Genomic DNA, 21,647 nt, shown 5'->3' on the forward strand with positions numbered 1-21,647 from the left:
GCAACCTCCGCTTCCAGGTTCAAGCGATTCTCCTGCCTCAGCCTCCCAAGTAGCTGGGATTACAGACTCCCGCCACCATGCCCGGCTAATTTTTGTATTTTCAGTAGAAACAGAGTTTCACCATGTTGGCCAGGCTGGTCTCAAACTCCTGACCTCAGGTGATCCACCCGCCTCAGCCTCCCAAAGTGCTGGGATTACAGGTGTGAGCCACCGCGCCCGGCTTTTTGATTTTTTTAAACTGTCGTTACTTGGGGTTTATAGTCTACTACTATATTGCTGAGAACAGTTTTCAAGATTAAAAACAAAAATGTTTTCTGTTTCTCTTAGTTAAAAAAAAAAACCTGTCTCTCATTGTAGGATTATTATTCTCTCTTTTCATTATAGATGTATACCATTTCTACCTTCTGTGTTAATACTTTTCTGGGCCGGGGGCAGTGGCTCACTCCTGAAATCCCAGCACTTTGGGAGGCCGAGGCAGGCAGATCACGAGGTCAGGAGATCGAGACCATCTTGGCTAACACGGTGAAACCCCGTCTCCACTAAAAGCACACAAAAAAATTCTGGCGTGGTGGTGGACGCCTGTAGTCCCAGTTACTTGGGAGGCCAAGGCAGGAGAATGGCGTGAACCCGGGAGACGGAGCTTGCATTGAGCCGAGATCGTGCCACTGCACTCCAGCCTGGACGACAGTGCAAGACTCAGTCTCAAAAAAAAAAAAATTACTTTTCTGACTTGGAGAATCTGGGTGAAGGGTAAATGGAATTCCTTGTACTATTTTTGCAACTTTTCTATAATCCTAAAATTATTTCAAAATAAAAGGTTAAAAAAGTATTTTCCAAACTACTTCAGAAACCTAATTACTAGTAATAATTCTGAGTTTTAAGCAACCAACTTAGAAACTTTTGGAATGCAATCAACCCACTGACAAATGAGGACTATCTGTACTATAATTTTTTTTTTTAGACGGGGTCTCAGTCTGTCACTCAAGTTGGAGTGGTGGGGTGATCTCGGCTCATTGCAACCTCTGCCTCCCAGGCTCAAGCGATCTTCCCACCTCAGCCTCCTGTGTAGATGGGATTACAGGCAGGCTCCACCATGCCCAACTAATTTTTTTGTATTTTTAGTAGAGAAGGGGTTTCACCCTGTTTCCCAGGCTGGTCTCAAACTCCTGAGCTCAAGCAATCTTCCTGCCTTGGCATCCTAAAGTGCTGGGATTACAGGCATGAGCCACAGAGCCTGGCCTTTTAGTCTATTTCGATTCTTCATTTCAATTCACTATAATTACTTTTCTCTTTTTCTAACTTTTAAAATATTTTTTATCTTTTACCATTGACATTTTGTGTTGTTTTACAGCTTCTTTATATTGGTCTGCATTCCAAAGACAAAATGAAGTCTCTTATGTTTTGTGATATATGTTAAAATAATTGAACTAGACAAGAATGTTAGGCCCAAGTGAGATGAAGGAAAGGCTCTTTGATAAGCATTTGGCATTTTAGATCAGAGATGGCAAGTACGTATGACATAGCATTCTTCTTTTATCCATTTCAGATATTATTTGTGGATCAGACACTCTTCTTCCTGTCTTGGCCCACACAATGTTTTAGGTATCTACTGTCAGTTGATTAGAGTTGACATGAGAAACAAAAAAAATCTATTGGCATCTCTGACTTAGAAGATCAGTTTTGGGAGAATCTTCTGGAATATCTATTCTATTCTTAAGTTTAATGAGTAATTTCATCCATTATATGAAGTAACATAATAATTCTGGAAGCCTAGTTATTTAAAGAATGCTTTAAGCTTTGTTTCTTGTCACTTCAATTTTCAGATGTTTGTGAAACCAAGTCTGCTATTGTAATAAAATGTTCTTAAAGTATAATGTAACTTTAAAAAATCTACATACTTGTATGTCACATCTTTAGCCTTTAATTGGGTGACTTTTTAAATGTTATCTGCTTTTATTCTTCTGTTTTCCTTCCCAGGAGTGGACCTACCCTATGAGACGAGAGATGCAGGTATGGCAACCTTTTCTTTGTTCAAACCAACCCATGTTATTATCATAATAAGAACCTTAGTTTATAGGATTTGAGACCTGCTGATTCATGATCTGTAGGTTCATCATTATGTATTTTAAATAATTACTTATTTTAAATATTTAAGGTTAATCTTGGATCTTAAAAAGATGAGAAATTAGATTAGAAAGAGGAACGTAGTAGTAGGTGTATGTGCTTAATGAGTCACTTTCTCTTGGTTTGTTTTTTTGTTTGTTTTTTTTTTTGAAACAGAGTTTCACTCTTGTTGCCCAGGCTGGAGTGCAATGGCACAGATCTCGGCTCACCGCAACCTCCACCTCCCGGGTTCAAGCGATTCTCTTGCCTCAGCCTCCCGAGTAGCTGGGATTACAGGCATGCACCACCACGCCTGGCTAATTTTGTATTTTTAGTAGAGACGGGGTTTCTCCATGTTGGTCAGGCTGCTCTCACACTCCTGACCTCAGGTGATCCACCGACCTCAGGTGATACACCCACTTCGGTCTCCCAAAGTGTTGGGATTACAGACATGAGCCACCACGCCTGACCAATGAGTCACTTTCTTTTTCCTCACGTGAAAAATTGGATACTTTCTTTGTATTCCTTTTGAAAGCAGTTTGCTTTCTCTGTCTAGAAAAGTTAGGGAGAGTTGACTGTACAACAAATAAGCATTGTTCATTCTGTGTCAGATTTTTAATCAACTTCCATAATTAAGTCTTTTAGAAGATCAAATTGAATACCTTCAGTTTGGAGTGAATTAAATGATAGCTAACCCTCATAGCAGTTCATTTTCTTTTGCATTTCATACCATTTACCGTCAAGTCTGTTTGCCCCAGGATTAAGCAGTATCTTGTTCCTGGGAATCCCATGACTTCTAAAAATCTGTTACTTTTCTCTCTTAATGAAAATTCACTTTGAAAAAATATGTGAGTACCTATGAGGCATTTTACTTGGTGCTATGAGGAATGCAAAGATGACTAAATGTAATTTCTGCCCACAAAAGCCTGGTGGGAGAAATCAGTTTTATTTACAAATAATTATGACTTATAGAACTGAACTATAAAGTTACTGTTAGTATCTAGGGTGTAATATATCCAGACTGAAAGCTTTCTATATTGAATTTACATAGAATAAATTTGAATTCAGCATCTGGAAGGTACATATTTAAATTGTTGAAATTTTGTCAACTGGCAAATATTTGAATCTGGAATTTTTATGTTACAGTAATAATTTGCTTCTATTAACTATAGATAATAGTTTTAGGTCGCGCACAGGAGTTCATATCTGTAATTCCAGCCGTTTGGGAGGCTGAGGCAGAAGGATCGCTTGAGCCCAGGAGTTCCTTATCAGCCTGGGCAACATAGTGAGACTTCGTCTCTATTTTTTAAAGAAAAAAAAAAAAGATTTAAAAAAAATAGATAATAGTTCCAATCTTGTTGTATCTTGTGCTGCTTTTGATTTGGCCAAATAAGGTTTGTCTTATTTATATAGTCTTATAGATTTAAATTGCTGATGGTAAATACCTCAAATTTTTTTTTTCTAGGAAATTTTACCTGGATTGTTCTTAGGCCCATATTCATCTGCTGTGAAAAGCAAGGTATGAACTTTGTTAGATTCATCAAGAGAGACTTTTATTAACCAACTTTTCTTGGGTAAGTTTTTTAGTAATAAAGAGTTTTATTTTAGGGAGCATCCACAAATACTGTCTGTTAACAGTAATTGTCACTCTGGAGTGCCTTCCTCTTTCCCTATTTTACTAGACCAGTAGTTCTCAAGTGTTTCACCACAAATCACAGAGTTTTGTTTTTTCCTCATGAAATTTGTATATTTGGAAGATTTACCAAATAACTGACCTTTAATAACTTATTTACTCTCTAAAATACTAGACATCTGTAATTGCTAATCATAGCTTCAGAACAATATGAGATATAGTTAAAGCCCAAAATAAGGAATTTCGATGTTTAGTTAAACCTTCCTTATCAAGGGTAAGACTGTGTGTGTTAACTGAAAGTGATTCACCTTAGTTCTGTTTTGCCAGCCAGACTTTAGAGAGCTGGTTGGTATCCCTGATCTGAAATTTGAAACTTTCTGAGCACCAGTATGTCACTCGAAGGAAATCCTCATTGGACTATTTCGGATTTCGGATTTTTGGATTAGGGATGCTCAATTATAAGTATAATGCAAATAGGCAAAACAAACAAACAAATCCAAACTCTGAAATATTTCTGGTCCCCGGCATTTTAGATAAGGGATATTCAATCTGTATAGATATTCTACATAGTCAAATTTTAATGGACTTACTCAGTTGCAGTTAAAATAGGTAGATCTCATTTTAATAAATATAGCAATGTTCTTGCCACTTCTAAAAGATTCCGTGTTACTAATTCTCTGTGAGTTACAACGTGGAACATATCACAGATGTCTTTCCCCAATACTTTCCCTGTTCAGAAGTCAGTATGCTTAAATTGTGTTTGATATCTCCATAATTTAATTTGATGCTCTTAGGAATTTAACCGGTTTTAAAAGGTCATTGATTTTGAAACTGGAAGGTTTTTTTGACGGTTGATACATGACTAAGAGTAAACCTGGTCATCTTGATGATTTTTGCTTAGTTGGAAAGATAGGGAGTTAGTAAAAATAAGTACTAGGGAAAGGATAGGGCAGGTAACTATAGACATAGCTGTAATTTATTTTGTAAAAGACAGATGTAAACAAGGTTATTGTCCATATAATTTGCTATTCACCAAGTACTAGTCTTCCAGATGGTTTTAGATAATTTACATTTTTGAAATTCCTACTGTACTTTATAAATATACACACAGTATTTATCACATTAAATTAAAGTATTTGTTTAAAGGTCTATCTCCTCAATGGGAGGCTGAGGCAGGTGGATTACATGAGGCCAGGAGTTCGAGACCAGCCTGGCCAACATGGCAAAACCCCGTCTCTACTAAAAATACAAAAATTAGCTGGTTATGGTGGTACACATCTGTAATCCCAGCTACTCGCGAGGCTGAGGCACGAGAATTGCTTGAACCTGGGAGGTAGAAGTTGCAGTGAGCCAACATGGCACCACTGTACTCCAGCCTGGTTGATGGAGTGAGACTTTGTCTCAAAATGAAACAAAAACACACACAAAAAAAGGTCTAGTTCTTCAAAACTTCTTTTCTTGAAATGTCACCATGGTCTTATTAGACAGGAAAAGCCTCTATGGCAGTTTGTTTCCCACCCTAGGTAACCATAATATAGCCCATATTTCTTTTCATACCATTATCTAAAAACAACAACAAAAAATAATAATGGAGATAAACCTAAATGGATAAACTCCTTTTTAAACACTCATTTATTGTTATTATTTTGTGGGAGAGGAGTGGGGTCTCGCTCTGTTACCCAGGCTGGAGTACAGTGGCGCGCTCTCATAGCTCACTGTAACCTCAAACTCCTGGGCTCAAGCTGTCTTCCCGCCTTAGCCTCCCAAGTAGCCAGGACTACAGGCACACACCACCATGCCTGACTTAATTCTCAAAGTTTTTGTAGAGATGGAGTCTGGCTATGTTGCCCAGGCTAGTCTCAAATTCCTGGCTTGAAGTGATCCTCCTACCTTGGCCTCCCAAAGGCATGACCCCCATGCCTGGCCACATTTACTTAAGTATATCTTTTTATTAAATTCAAATACAGTTTAAATAAAAGGGACAAATTTAGGGCCTTTGTAACTAGTAAACTATTTGTTTTTTTAAAGTTTTTCTACTGTTTTTAAATGTGAGGTAAGGTCATAATTTGCTTTATATTAGGTTGGTGCAAAAGTAATTGCAGATCTGCCTTTGAAAAGTACAAAATCTATTCGCTGTTACGTTAGGGCTCTATTTTGATAGTTTATTTTTACTTAGTAGTAGTCTAATGGGCCTTCAAAACTTGTTTAAGCATATTTATACATAATTATGTGCATCATCTTGTACTTTCTCACATTCATAAAGTAGATAAGAAAACTCCATAGGCATCAAGTGTAACACGAAGGACTTAATGTTGAATTTGTTGTGGAAATTGGCACAAATCTCAGTATAGAACATTGGTTAATTATTAATCTTACCAAATGCCTATCTCACTTTCCCTAACTCAGGTTATACTCAAGAAATACAAAGATAATTGAATTCTAATCTATGCTGACATAAAACTTGCTGCAGAAATTAACACTTAAAACTTGCAAATTATATTGTCTTAGCCCAGGCTGCTCAAACAAAATACCGTAGACAGGGTGGCTTAAACAACAGACGATTATTTCTCTGAGTTCTGGAGGCTGGAAAGTCCACAGTCATGGTCCGGCTCTGGTGAGGACCCTCTTGCTGGCTTGCAGATCCCTCCCTTCTTGCTGTATCCTCACACGGCCAAGAGAACGAGTTCTTGCCTCTTCTTACAGAGCACAATCCTGTCATGGAGGTTTCTACCCTCATGACCTCAATCTAAAACTGATTATCTCCCAGAGACTCCACCATCACATCTTGGGGGTAAGGATTTCAACATATGAATTTGAGGTGATGCAAACATTTAGTTCATAACACATATAAATTTTTTTTTTACTTTGCTCATGAATTATTAGTGCTACTGTTTTGTACTACTTGAAATGCAGAAAATGGGAATTAAATATATAGGATTTAAAACTGAATGTGTCAAGAAATTCAAGGTTATCTGATTCTCATGCCATCATGACTTGTTAGTTCATTTATTGAACAGGTAATTATTGAACAACTTAACTAGTTATACATACTTGATACTTAAGTGAATTGTATTATACATTTTACACATACTGTATATCAGTGAACAAATAAAAATCTTTTCTGTCATGGAACTTAATGCTCTAGGTAATAAAATAACATCTGTAAACTCACTTAAACTTATCACTAGCAAATGAAAACTTATTATTTGGTAATTTCTAGAATTGTCATGTTCAATTGCTTTAAGTATGGAGCCAAAAGCACTACAGATTGAGTATCCCTAATCTGAAAAATCTGAAATGCTCCAAAGTGAAATTTTTTAAGTGTCAGCATGACAGCACAAGTGAATTCCACACCTGACCCCATGTAATGGGTCACTGTCAAAATTTTGTTTCATGCACCAAATGACTGTATGAAATTACGTTCAGAGTATATATGGTGTGTGTGAAACATAAATGAATTTTGTGTTTAAACTTGGATACCATCCCCAAGACAACTCATTATGTATATGCAAATATTTCAAAATCTGAAATCTGAAACACTTCTGGTCCTATCTTGGGACCAGCATTTTAGATAAGGGATACTCAAGCTGTATTGAATATAATAAGTTGTCATTGAAGTTGCCATTTTTAACTTCAGGAAAATTTTTAAATGGTGAAAGGTTAATTAGATTCTGTGAAGTATGTAAATTAATTCTGACTCTTAAAGTATACCGGGAGAGGCAAGTAGTTGTCTAGAGATTTGGGCTCCAGTACTGCTGTTAACTAGGTCAGTGATGTCCAAGTATTTGGTAATGTAACTGTTTTATGTCTTAGTAGTCCTCTCTAAAGAATAAAGATTGCAGTCAATATATATTAACTACCATTTATTAAACACTTGCTGTGTGTCCCAGGTGCTATGCCAAACATCTTACATAAAGGTTCCATCAAGCTCTAAAATTATAGGTATGAAATATCCCTGTTAACCTTTTGAGGACATTAGTGTATTAATCTTGAATCACTGAAAGATCTTGCTGCCCACTTCAGGTATATTATAAAATTAGCTTTAATCCCCTGGACTTAAGCAGAGATGTGGGTTCTGTGTATTTTCAAACGTCTGTGTTATATAGTACGATGATGTTTGATATTTTAAAATATTTATCTTCCCTGTCCTCCCCCTGCTTTTTTTTTTTTACAGCTACCTATACTACAGAAACATGGAATAACCCATATAATATGCATACGACAAAATATTGAAGCAAACTTTATTAAACCAAACTTTCAGCAGTTATTTAGGTAAGAATTATTGCTATGATTTGTAAAACACTTAATGAAGTTTCATTTCAGGTTTTGTACCATCAGTTGTTTCTGTACATATCTAGTTTGTATAGATGGGTCATATAGTACCTAGTTTTTTAAAATAAATTTTACTTAAAATACTTAAATAATTTATGCCCATAATGCAGAATTCTAAAGGTTCAAAAGAGTGTATATTGTCAAGAAGTTTCTGGGAAAGTAAAAATAAAAAAAGAATTTAAAAATAATGTATACTGAAAAATAGGTTTTAGTGTACATTATTTTATCTCTTGAGGGATAAAGGAATTGAGTATCTAGGGGATAGGTATAGGGAAACAGCATCTACTGTTACCTCTTTATTGGGTAGTTTTCGAGTGTTAGGTTAAATTTATGAGCATAGTCTTACAGATAAACTTTTGTTTTTTTACATTGGCTTTCTTTTTTACTTTATATTTTTTGGAGATTGGTTTATATCGGTATGTATATCAAACTGCTTATTCTTTTTAAGTTGCATTGTAATCCATTGTATGGCTATACTAAAATTTATTCAATTAGTCTGTTAGACATTTAGATTGTTTCTGGCCTTGTACTAATATGTATAGCAGATAGTGACTATCATTGTACATATTACTCAATTTATATGTGAGCATATTGATAGGGCAAATTTGTAGAATTACTGGATATAAGAGTATGAACATTTTAAATTTTGATAGATGTTGCAGATTGTTTTCCAGTGCGTTGTATCAGCTTACATTCCCACTATCAAGTATGTGAGAGTGACTCTTCCCTTGGTATCTCTCCAAGATGGAATTATGAAACATTTTTAATTTCTCAAAGTCTAATGGAGTAAAAATGGTATCTCATTTGATGTTCTTATTTATCTTGTAAGTTCAGTTGAGCATGTAATGGTTTTTAATGTTCTTTAACTTCATTTTTAAAATAGAGTATATTACACTTGGTACAAAAGTGAAAGGTTATGTAAACATATATAATGAAAGTAACTCTACTTTTTCTCCTCTTAACCCAAGCCACCTTGCTCCTATCCTGGGAGGCAGCTTCTTCCTTCAATATCTATGTAAAAGTATATATGTTAAAAATATTTTAGGCCAGTGCGGTGGCTCGTGCCTGTAATCCCAGCATTTTGGGAGGCCGAGGTGGGCAGATAACCTGAGGTCAGGAGTTCAAGACCAGCCTGGCCAACATGGCAAAACCCCATCTCTACTAAAACAAAAATTACCTGAGCGTGGTGGCACATGCCTGTAATCCCAGCAACTCAGGAGACTGAGGCAGGAGAATTGCTTGAACCCGGGAGGCAGAGGTTACAGTGAGCCGAGATCACACCACTGCACTCCAGCCTGGGCGACAGAGCAAGACACTGTCTCAAAAAAAAAAAAAAAAAAAAAATAGCGCGGTGGCTTACACCTATAATCCCAGTACTTTGGGAGGCCGAGGAGGGTGGATCACGAGGTCAAGAGATTGAGACTGTCCTGGCCAACACGGTGAGACCCCATCTCTACTAAAAATACAAAAATTATCTGGGCGTGGTGGCACGTGCTTGTAGTCCCAGCTACTCAGGAGGCTAAGGCAGGGGAATCACTTGAACCTGGGAGGCAGAGGTTTCAGTGAGCCAAGATTGCCCCACTGCACTCCAGCCTGGCAACAGAGCAAGACTCTGTCTCAAAAAAAAAAAAAAAAAAAAAAAATTTAATGCTCTGCTTTATTTTTAAAATGAAACCAATCTATAAATATCTGTAAATACAAGATACATACTCTAAAATACATTGTGTGAACATATAATAGAATACTGTGTAACCATGAAAAAGAATGAAATATATGTATGTGTTTGGATTTGATATGATCTCCAAGATAATGCATTATATGAACAAAGCAGGGTGTGGACCAATGTATATATTCGCAATGTGTTGAGTAAATATATATATATTACATTCAATATATTTATTCTTAATATATGCATAGAAAATTTCTGGACCAACAGGCTAGAAACTTCATAGCGATTGCTTCTAAGAAGGAAAATTCAGGGCCTGTGATGGTAGAGGGACGTATTTTTCTTTCGTTTTTATTTTTATTTTTATTTTTATTTTTATTTTTGAGATGGAGTCTCACTCTGTCACCCAGGCTGGAGTGCAGTGGTGTGATCTTGGCTCACTGCAACCTCTGCCTCCTGGGTTCAAGCGATTCTCCTGCCTCAGCCTCCTGAGTAGCTGGGATTACAGGCATGCGCCACCACACCCAGCAAATTTTTTTTTTTTTGGACGAGTTTCACTCTGTTGCCCAGGCTGGAGTGCAGTGGCGTGATCTCGGCTCACTGCATCTTCCGCCTCCCAGGTTTAAGCAGTTCTCTGCGTCAGCCTCCTAAGTAGCTGAGATTACAGGGGCCCACCACCACTCCCGGATAATTTTTTTTGTATTTTTAGTAGAGATGGGGTTTCACCATCTTGGCCAGGCTGATCTTGAACTCCTGACCTCTTGATCCACCCGCCTCAGCCTCCCAAAGCACTAGGATTACAGGCGTGAGCCACCGCACCTGGCCTAATTTTTGTATTTTTAGTACAGATGGGGTTTCACCATATTGGCCAGGCTGGTCTCAAACTCCTGACCTCGTGATCTGCCTGCCTCGGCCTCCCAAAGCACTGGGATTTACAGGCGTGAGCCACTACGCTCAGCTGAGGGACATATTTTTCATGGTACCCTTGGTATCCGTGGGGGATTGGCTCCAGGAACCCCCATGGATAACAAAATTCTCAGATGCTCAAGTCCCTTATGTAAACTGGTGTAATATTTGCATATAACCTGTGCACATTCTCTCATGTACATTAAATCATCTCTAGATTACTTCTAATACTTAGTACAGTGTAAATGCTGTGTGAATAGTGTTGGATTTTATTTTTATTATTTTTAGTGTTGTATTTTACCTTATTTTTTGTTAATGTTTTTGATTGTCGTCGGTTGAATCCATAGGTATGAAATTCTTGGATATGGAGGGCTGGCTGACTCTTTACTTTTGTAGTGTTTTTCTTTTTTTTACACCGTATTTAGTTTATTAAAACTAGTTATTAAAAAGGAATATCCCAAAACACTGAATTTTTTTTTTTTTTTTTTTTGAGACAGAGTCTTGCTCTGTCATCCAGGCTATAATGCAGGGCTCACTGCAACTTCTGCCTCCCAGATTCAGGCAATTCTCCTGCCTCAGCCTCCCGAGTAGCAGAGATTACAGGCGTGTGCCACCATGCCTGGCTAATTTTTGTATTTTTAGTAGAGACGGGGTTTCACTGTGTTAGCCAGAATGATCTCAATCTCCTGACCTCATGATCCGCCTGCCTTGGCCTCCCAAAGTGCTGGAATTACAGGCGTGAGCCACTGCGCCTGGCCTGAATTTTTTATAATTATGAAAGAAATACTTTTTTTTTTTTTTTTTTTTTTTAAGACAGGATCTTTCTCTGCTGCCCAGCCTGGGTTGCATTGGCGTGATCTCTGTTCATTGTAGCCTTGACCTCCCAGGCTCAAGCAATCTTCCTGCCTCAGCCTTCCAAGTAGCTGGGACCACAGGTGCACACCACTGGACCGGGCTAATTTTTTTTATTTTTTGTAGAGATGGGGTTTTGCTGTGTTGCCCAGGCTGTTCTTGAACTCCTGAGCTTAAGCGATCTACCCACCTCAGCCTCCCAAAGTGCTGGGGTTACAGGCGTGAGCCACCACACCTGGCCATGAAACACTTACTCTTTATAAGTACTTTGGAAGGTATGGAATGACACCAAGAAAAATATTTAAATCATCTACAATTCCACAATTCAGAGAAAACACTTGTTAACATTTGGAATATTTCCTTTTAAATCGTTCTCTGTTGCGTATGTGTATTTATGTATATACGTGTAGAATTATTAAAGAAAATGAGAATGTTGTATTTTAAAATATCAAACTGTATAAGGTGAAACTAATCTTAAGAAAAAACCAAAAAGCCAAAAAATCATACTATTCATTTCTAATGTGTGCAGACTTTTTGTTTTAAATTATAGTGTTGTTTGGTGCAGGTTCTTTATCCTAATGGAAGAACCATTTCTCCTTAAACTTTTACAATACTAGCTTCTTAGAGATTGATAGTTCTACTAGCAGTTCTTGACACTGAAAATGTTATGCATTAAAATATTTAATTTCATTCTGAGTTAACATTTTTCCCCTGAAGCATTATTTTATGTAACTGGAATACCCAATCATTTCAGGATACAGTCATTGTCGAAATTCTTGTAGGTTAAATATTGGATTTTCCTCAGATCCTGAGGTTCAGCTGTGTTTTTTTTTTGTTTTTTGTTTTTTGTTTTCTTTTTTTTTTTTTTTTTTTGAGACAGAGTCTTGCTCTTTCACCCAGGCTGGAGTGCAGTGGCACAATTTCGGCCCACTGCAACCTCTGCCTCCCTGGTTTAAGTGATTCTCCTGCCTCAGCCTCCTGAGTAGCTGGGATTACAGGTGTGCGCCACCACGCCTGGCTAATTTTTATATTTTTAGTAGAGATGGGGTTTCACCATGTTGGCCAGGCTGGTCTTGAACTCCTGACCTCAGGTAATCCACCTGCCTCGGCCTCCCAAAGTGCTGGGATTACAAGCGTGAGCCACCATGCTCAGCCTCAGCTTCTCTGTATTAAAGTCCTGAATTCTTTGAAGTTGTTACCACCTAAATGATCATTGAAGAACTGTAATTTTTAATGCAAAATTGTTCTTAAAACTAATTTAATAACTTAGCTAATTACCTATAGTTGTGTTAATAAACAGTGGTCTTAGAAATGCTTAGAAATGGAAGTTTTTTACAAAATAAAATAAGCTAACATTTAAAATGCCTTACTTTTAGTATTTTGTAAAGTGTAAAATTCAGTATAGGTGCTCTCTCAGCTAGTTGTTTTTGTTTTTTTTTTTTTCCTTTACTAAAGATTAGTTCAAACAGTGAATGTTTGACTCATGGTTCCATAGATCATACCTTCCGTTTTTATTTGTTCCTTCTCTTAGACTTTGGACTTCCTCTGAAATGTCCTCTGTAGGTTTATGAGCAGGGGTCACAGGACCACTTAGAGAACAATCTTCTGGTCTTAGAGAAATTGGTAGAAATAAAAGAATAACATAACGATTACAGGTACTTTTGTCTTTATTTCTAGGTCCACTCTAATCTAGAGGAATGTATCTTCCTGCTTGTGATTTTTCTGTTTTAACCAGATGGTTCATTATATGCCAATAAAATATGTATTTATTTTCGAGAGAAGAATCTTGCTCTGTTGCCCAGGCTGGAGTGCAGTGGTCCAATCACAGCTTACTATGTCCTTGACTTCCAGGCTCGCACAATTCTACTTCAGCCCCCTTAGTAGCTGGGACTATAGGTGCACACCACCACACCCAGCTAATTTTTTAATATTCTGTAGAGATGGAGTCTCCCTCTGTTGCTCAGGCTGGTCTCGAATCCCTGGGCTCAAGTGATCCTCCCACCTTGGCCTCCCAAAATGCTGGGATTACAGGCATGAGCCATTGTGCCCAGCCTGATGGATTTTTTAAATACTTAAATATCAGAGATGTTAACATAGTGTTTCAGGTTTTAATGCCTTCAAGCAATGTAAAATCTACCACACAGTTCTTGGGAATATGATACTTTGAAAGTTGTTTTGCATTCTTGCCATGGTTACCAAGAAATAATGAGTTATTTTTTAAAAATATATTAAGTATTTTACTTAAAGTGTGCTTATCACAAAATACTCTATTTTCAGATATTTAGTCCTGGATATTGCAGATAATCCAGTTGAAAATATAATACGTTTTTTCCCTATGGTAGGTACCAGTATTTTTTAAATATCATTTAAAATTTATTTATGATTTGACTTCTTAGTTGTGCTTCTTTTTTTTTTTTTGAGACAGTTTCACTCTTGTTGCCCAGGCTGGAGTGCAATGGCGCAATCTTGGCTCACCACAACCTCTGCCTCCCGGGTTCAAGTGATTTTTCTGCCTCAGCCTCCCAAGTGGCTGGGATTACAGGCATAAGCCGCCATGCCCAGCTAATTTTGTATTTTTAGTAGAGACGGGGTTTCTCCATGTTGATCAGGCTGGTCTCAAATTCCCGACCTCAGGTGATCTGCCCGCCTCAGCCTCCCAAAGTGCTGGGATTATAGGCGTGAGCCACCATGCCCAGCCCCTTTAATTTGTGCTTGTAAAGCTTACTACTTTTACTTTGCTATGACTGAAAATTATGTGATTGTGTTTTTAAAAGAAATAAATTTGTAGAAAATTTTTTTATGATCTTCAGGAATTTGAGGAATCATATTGTGAATGTATTAGATTCAAATTAAATTTTGGCTTCTTTAATTTTTTTGGACTTGTAATAGTTGTATTTGTAGCATTTTGGAAATTTGTGAATTGAAATAATTTTTATACATATAAATTAGGAAATTGTTTTCAATAGGTTTCATTTTGTTTCATTATATGCATTTATTTTATGCTTACATTAATCCACATATCTTTTGCCTCCAGACTAAGGAATTTATTGATGGGAGCTTACAAATGGGAGGTAAATAATATTTCCTTTCCTTAACTAATGTTTATATTTTGATTATTTGTTAATTTTTTAGTTGTTATTTGTCTTAAATGCAGGATATGGAAGTTACAATTATATGTAGTAGCTTACTCCCAAATTTGTATTTTCCCAATTACTTGTTTCATTTGGATAGGCTTTCTGGAGTATCCCTGTAGACTGTTTTCAAATTCTCTGTGAGCTTTCAGTTTCTTTAATAAGAGTCTGCTATGTTCTCTACACAGTTAATAATAACAAATTGTAAAGATTTGAAAATAAATATCCAAGTGATTATAATATATAAGGAGTTACTTTACTGTGGTTTCAGTATATTTCAGCTGCTGACTCAGGTGTTTTTCTATTAGAATAACGAATTCATGTTTTTCAGGAAAAGTTCTTGTGCATGGAAATGCAGGGATCTCCAGAAGGTATGAAGTTAGAAATAATCTTTCTTTCTATAACATTTAATTAATGGGTTGTATTTTCTGGTTGTTTTTAAAATTATTTTCCCCTCTTCAGTGCAGCCTTTGTTATTGCATACATTATGGAAACATTTGGAATGAAGTACAGGTAAGAAAATACCCTAAAACCTAGCCACAGTTTAAATTCTCATTAAAATGAAGCTTAATGGGAATGCTTTGGAAGTTTGAAGTTCTTATTCCCCTGATTATTTTTCATGTAGTCATGTTTGATTAGGCAGGCCGTTATTCCATGGTTAGTCTTAACCTAATTTATCTACTTGTATAGATATGCATAGGCTAATATGGAAATCCTATGGAAAACTACTTACCTACCACAAGGGAACTGGTTGGTATGAGTATAAAAACTCTTGACCACAAATGTTAGTGCTTGCCTTATTTAAAAGGCTAATTTATCATGTTCTCCTTTAACAATAGTTGGATGAAAAATTACCTAGGAATTGTTTGCAGCATCTATTTACAATTCAGAGTAGTCTTATCAAAAATAATCTTTTCCAAGCATTCTATATAGATTTTTTAAAAGATAGGGGGTGGTAATGAGCTTCTTGCCCCAAGACAAAGCAAAAGCCTGGCCAGTGTACAGTATTACCTTTCTCAGTTTTTCTTGTTCTACAAATTAGAAATCTTATAGTAATCATTGACACCTCTTTCTATTTCAGTCCCCTTTTATATTTAAATTAGAATGGAAAACTTTGCTTAAAAATATCTATTCTTAAAGGAATATTATTTGAATACAAATATTTATTTATTTATTTATTTATTTATTTTTTTTTTTTGAGACGGAGTCTCGCTCTATTGGCAGGCTGGAGTGCAGTGGCGCGATCTTGGCTCACTGCAACCTCCGCCTCCCAGATTCAAGCAATTCTCCTGCCTCAGCCTCCCTAGTAGCTGAGACTACAGGTGCCCACCACCACGCCCGGCTAATTTTTGTATTTTTATTAGAGATGGGGTTTCACCATGTTGGCCAGGATGGTCTCGATCTCTTGACCTTGTGATCCACCTGCCTCAGCCTCCCAAGGTGCTGGTATTACAGGGGTGAGCCACTGCACCTGGCCAGAATACAAATATTTAATTGAAAAAAGATTAAACATGTATTGATGGACTTTATGTTTTGTATATTGTTTTTATTATTTGGAATTTTGTCAGAACATTAATGTTGGAAATAACTTGTATTTGTTGGGTGTCTGCTATGAGCTCAGTACTATTATAGGCACTTTAAGCCTCATAACAACAAAAGTAAATAAACCTCTTTAACCAGTGATAGTATTTTGAGCTTGAACTTCTACTATATGCACAAAATGCTTACATTTTATATATTTATTTTAGAGACAGGGTCTTCCTCTGTTTCTCAGGCTGGAGTGTAGTGGCACAATCATAGCTCACTGTAGTCTCAGACTTGAGGGCTCAAGTAATCCTCCCACCTCAGTCTCTCAAGAAGCTAGGACTATACCACATCACTGTGCCTGGCTAATTTTTAAGTTTTTTGTAGAGATGGGGTGTGACTACATTGCCCCAGGCTGGTCTCAAAGTCCTGGCTTCAAGCAGTCCTCCTGTGTTGGCCTCTCAAAGGATTGGGGTTACAGGCACGAGCCACTGCACCTGGCCACTTTACACTTACCTCCTATTCATAGTCGTTCCCCAAGGTAGGTGTTATTATACTCTTCATTTTACCAATGGACAAAATAGAGCTTAGAGAAGTTGAGCAACCTGCCGTAAGCATATAGCTGGTGAGCAAAGGAATTGTGATATTTAATCTCATCATGCTTTTTCCATTACAACTCATTACCCCTCTCTATTGCTAAGTTGTATGATTATGATTGATTCATTAAATAATGCTATCACATTAATATTCTTTTTCTGTTTTCAGAGATGCTTTTGCTTATGTTCAAGAAAGAAGATTTTGTATTAATCCTAATGCTGGATTTGTCCATCAACTTCAGGTAACTTCTCTTTTCTTCCTCTTTAAGGCAGTCGGAAGTAAGATATAAAATCTTTTGTACATGTAATTTAGGTGTACAGTTTACTTTGTGAATACTTAAAATTGCCATAATCTGACTACTTTGATCCTTTATTCAAGTTTATATCTCTATTTAGAAGTATTTTCTTGGCTGGGTGTGGTGGCTCATACCTATAATCCCAGCACTTTGGGAGAACAAGGCATTTGGATCGCTTGAGGCCAGAAGTATGAGATCAGCCTGAGCAACAAAGTGAGACCCAATCTCTAAAAAATAAAAAATAAAAAATAATTAGCCAGTCATGGTGGTGCATGGCTGTAGTCCCAGCTACTCAGGAGGCTGAGATGGGAGGATTGCTTAAGCCCAGGAGTTTGAGGCTATAGTGAACAGTGATTGTGCCTTTGCACTCCAGCCTGGCCCACAGAGTGAGACCCCATCCCTAAAAAATTTAAAAAAAATTTTTTTCTTAAAGGCTGGCATTACCAAGAAAAAAGGGTTAAAGACACGTTATCAAATCTAAGGTAAAATAATTGCTGTTAGAAATGTCTTTGATTTTTTTTTTTGTTCATTTTTATCACACAGAGCATAAGACAGTTTTGATTCTAAGTATACTAACTATAACAGCTTTTTCTATTCTATGTTTATCTTTTCCATGTTGTTTCGTATTTTGTTGATGCCTGGCAGATGCACTGAAAAAGATGATAAGTCTGTGAATTAACCTGATTAGACCAGGTTATTCAGTTTATTCCAAGAGGCAAAATCATAGGCTGCAGAATGTGCTCTGGCTAATTACATCCAATTATGTAGGAATAAAGCTCATGTTTCAACATCAAGAATATTTATTACAAAATATATTGTTGTAGTTACCAAGCTTTAAATTTTATTTTAATATTTAATTTACTTTTAATTTTTACTACATTCAAAAGAGAAACAGTGTCGTCTGTGTTCAGCCTGTTCATGTAAAATGTTTGTCTTCTAACTTTATAAGTTTCTTTGCCTTTTACCATGTTGTAGAAAACATTGTTTTTTTCATTTTTTTAAATTATTTTTTAAGCTTTTCTTTTTTTTGTGGATACACAGTAGGTTAGATGTTTTGATACAGGCATGCAATGTGTAATAATCACATCCTGGAAAAATAGAGTATCCATCCCCTGAAACATTTATCCTTTGTGTTACAAACAATCCAATTATGCTCTTAGTTGTTTTTAAATGTGTAAAAACATTCTTTTTTAAAATTAATTTTTGTATTTGAAAGAGTAGTGTATGCATATGTCTAAGAAGATTGGCCTGGCTCAGTGGCTCACGCCTGTAATCCCAGCACTTAGGGAGGCCAAGGTGAGTGGATCACCTGAGGTCAGGAGTTTGAGACCAGCCTGGCCAACATGGGGAAAACCCCTCTCTACTAAAACTACAAAATTAGCTGGGTGTGGTGATGCATGCCTGTAATCCCAGCTACTCAGGAGGCTGAGGCAGGAGAATCGCTTGAACCTGGGAGGCGGAGGTTGTGGTGAGCCGAGATCATGCCATTGCACTCCAGCCTGGGCAACAAGAACGAAACTCCATGTCAAAAAAAAGAATATTGGAAATGTCCTGATAGGTACATCTGTGTGAATATACCTGTAAGGTAACTGAAGTGGAATTGGTGGATTCCAGTGCATTTGAAATTTGATAGATGTTTCCAGATTGCCTCCAAAAAAGATGAAATAATATAAACTTATACCACCAGGAAACAAGGAGTGCCTATTTCCTCCAACTGCCTATTTCCTCCTACCCTAATTAATACCAGTAGCCAAAAATGATTTTTTTTTTTTTTTTTTTTTGAGATGGAATCTTGCTCTGTCACCCAGGCTGGAGTGCAATGGCACCATCTCGGTTCACTGCAACCTCCACCTCCCAGGTTCAAACAATTCTCCGCCTCAGCCTCCCAAGTAGCTGAGATTACAGGCATGTGCCACCACGCCCAGCTAATTTTTGTATTTTTAATAGAGATGGGATGGCCAGGGGTGGTGGCTCACGCCTGTAATCCCAACACTTTGGGAGGCCGAGGTGGGTGGATCACCTGATATCAGGAGTTCGAGACCAGCCTGGCCAACATCGTGAAACCTGTCTCTACTAAAATTACAAAAATTAGCCAGGCGTGGTGGCAGGTGCCTGTAATCCCAGCTACTTGGGAGGCTGAGGCAGGAGAATCGCTTGAACTCGGGGAGGGGAGGTTGCAGTGAGCCGAGATGGCACCATTGCACTCCAGCCTGCAGAACAAGAGCAAGACTTCGTCACAAAAGAAAAAAAAGATATAGAGATAGGGTTTTGCCATGTTGCCCAGGATGGTCTTGAACTCCTGACTGCAGGTGATCCACTCACCTTGGCCTCTCAAAGTGCTGGAATTACAGGCGTGAGCCACCACTCCTGGCCCAAAAATGTTTTATCAGATTTTTGTGATCATTTGTTGGTGTTCCTCTCACCGGTTTGTAAGAGCTCTTTTTATATTATGGAAATCTATTTATAGCCTACCGATTTGAAATATCATTTTTATTTTGTACCAAATTCTGATATATCCTTTAGAGATTTGAAGTTTTCTTTTTTAAGGTGCTTATAGAATGGCTAGTTCTAGTTTTTGAACCGTTAATATGGTGACTTGAGTTACTGGATCACATTAGATTAGATTTCCTAATATTGAATCATCCTCTTGTTCCAGCAATGGATCCCACTTGGTTATGATAGACTGTTCTGTTAATGTATTGCTGGATTGTATTTGCTAATCTTTTTGTTCAGGATTTTGGAATCAGTTAAATAGTAAATTGGTTTGTCTTTTTTTTTTTTTTTTTTTTCTGTACTATCCTTTTCTGGTTTTACTATCTCTATCACAGTGTTCTCATTTTTTAGTGGAAGCTTTCCATTTCTCTTTGTGCCATGGATCAATTTAAATTAGATTGGAGTTACTTGTCTCTTAATGCATTAGTATATGGCACCTGTGAAATATCTGACCATAATGTTTTATCTAATTCAGTTATTCATTATTTCATTCATTCATATATTTTGACAGTAGACCAATACTCAGACAACATTCTTCATTTGGTCTATCGGTTTGATTTTCTTTTCTTTTCTTTTCTTTCTTTCTTTCTTTTTTTTTGAGACAGAGTCTCTGTCTCAAAAAAACAGAGCTTCTGCTCTGTTGCCCAGGCTGGACTGCAGTGGTGCAATCTCAGCTCACTGCAACCTCTGCCGCCTGGGTTCAAGTGATTCTGCTGCCTCAGCCTCCAGAATAGCTGGGATTACAGGTGCCCGCCACCACGCCTGGCTAATTTTTGTATTTTTAGTAGAGACGAAGTTTCACCACATTGACCAGGCTGGTCTCAAACTCCTAACCTCAGGTGATCCGCCCGCCTTGGCCCCCAAAGTGCTGGGGTTACAGGTGTGAGCCACTGCTCCTGGCCTGGTTTGATTTTCTGATACTCCTCAGGTCACTTTGGATGTATTTATGATCTTCTGTGTAATCATTGATTTCATAAGAGTTCTACATAGAATTAAGGAAAATAATATCTTGTACTTTAATATCTTTTGGTTCTATTTTTTTTTTTCTTCATCTGGTTAGTCCATGTTGTTTTTCTGTATTCTAATTTCTGCTTGCTTGGTACTTTGCTTTAGCGTTGTTTGCTGCTGCTGTTGTGAATTTCCTGAGTTGAAAACTTGGTTTCTTTTTATTCTTTCAAAAATTCAACGCTATTAATTATCCTCTTTGCATTGTGTTAGTCGCATGCTGCAGATTCTCATCTGCATTATTTTTATGTTATAGCTTGATATTCTGTGATTTCAGTTTTGGTTTTATTTTTTATCTAGTATGTGTTGAGTTTTTTTATTGTATAGGTGACTGGGTTTTAAATTTTTTATTTTTGTTCATATTTAGTTTTATTAGTGTAATCAGAGAATGTTTTGTAGTACTTGTATTTTTTGATGTTTTCTTTGTGGTTTAATATGTAGTTGTTTTCATGAATTTTATGGGCATTTGAAAAGAAGGTGCATTCTGTTTTCAGGGGATAAAGTTAAATGTATTTGTCCACTTGATCTGTCTTGGGCTGAAATCAGTGAATTGAAATCTATTTACTATATTGTGTTTATTTTTTCTTTATTTCCTCTTTTTTGGTTCTGCAAGTTTTTTTTCTGTACTTACTATTTGGTACATAAAAATTCAAGTTATGTTTTTATTTTAGTTGTACCCTGTTTAAATTTCAGGGTGTTTTGTTTTTTTTTTTTTTTTTTTTGAGACAGAGTCTTGCTCTGTGGCCCAGGCTGGAGTGCAGTGGTGCAGTCTCGGCTCACTGCAACCTCTGCCTCCTGGGTTCAAGCGATTCTCCTCCCTCAGCCTCCCAAGTAGCTGGGATTACAGGCATGCGTCACCAAGCCCGGCTAATTTTTGTATTTTTAGTAGAGACGGGGTTTCACCATGTTGGCCAGGCTGGTCTCGAACTCCTGACCTCATGATCCTCCCACCTCGGCCTCCCAAAGTGCTGGGATTACAGGTGTGAGCCACTGTGCCTGGATGAATTTCGGTTATTTTACCTTGCAATTAACCTGGTTTAATATTGTGAATCCTACTCTTTCTGTTTGCTTGCTACCTTTTGAGTTTTCCCATTCCTTTTCCTTCAAGCT

At 37.2% G+C, this 21,647-nt stretch overlaps 1 protein-coding gene across 1 annotated transcript in view; it reads left to right on the forward strand.

Moving 5' to 3' along the window:
* The window catches only part of STYX (serine/threonine/tyrosine interacting protein), a 43,788-nt gene that overhangs the window by 11,573 nt on the left and 10,568 nt on the right, over positions 1–21,647 (forward strand). Inside the window, 8 exon segments of the mRNA NM_001159848.1 lie at positions 1,978–2,010; positions 3,569–3,622; positions 7,911–8,008; positions 13,770–13,830; positions 14,527–14,563; positions 14,955–14,994; positions 15,086–15,136; positions 16,913–16,985. Coding sequence (NP_001153320.1) covers positions 1,978–2,010; positions 3,569–3,622; positions 7,911–8,008; positions 13,770–13,830; positions 14,527–14,563; positions 14,955–14,994; positions 15,086–15,136; positions 16,913–16,985 — 447 coding nt within the window.

Source organism: Pongo abelii, chromosome 15 (assembly GCF_028885655.2).
Source record: "Pongo abelii isolate AG06213 chromosome 15, NHGRI_mPonAbe1-v2.0_pri, whole genome shotgun sequence".
Classification (NCBI taxonomy): Eukaryota; Metazoa; Chordata; class Mammalia; order Primates; family Hominidae; genus Pongo; species Pongo abelii.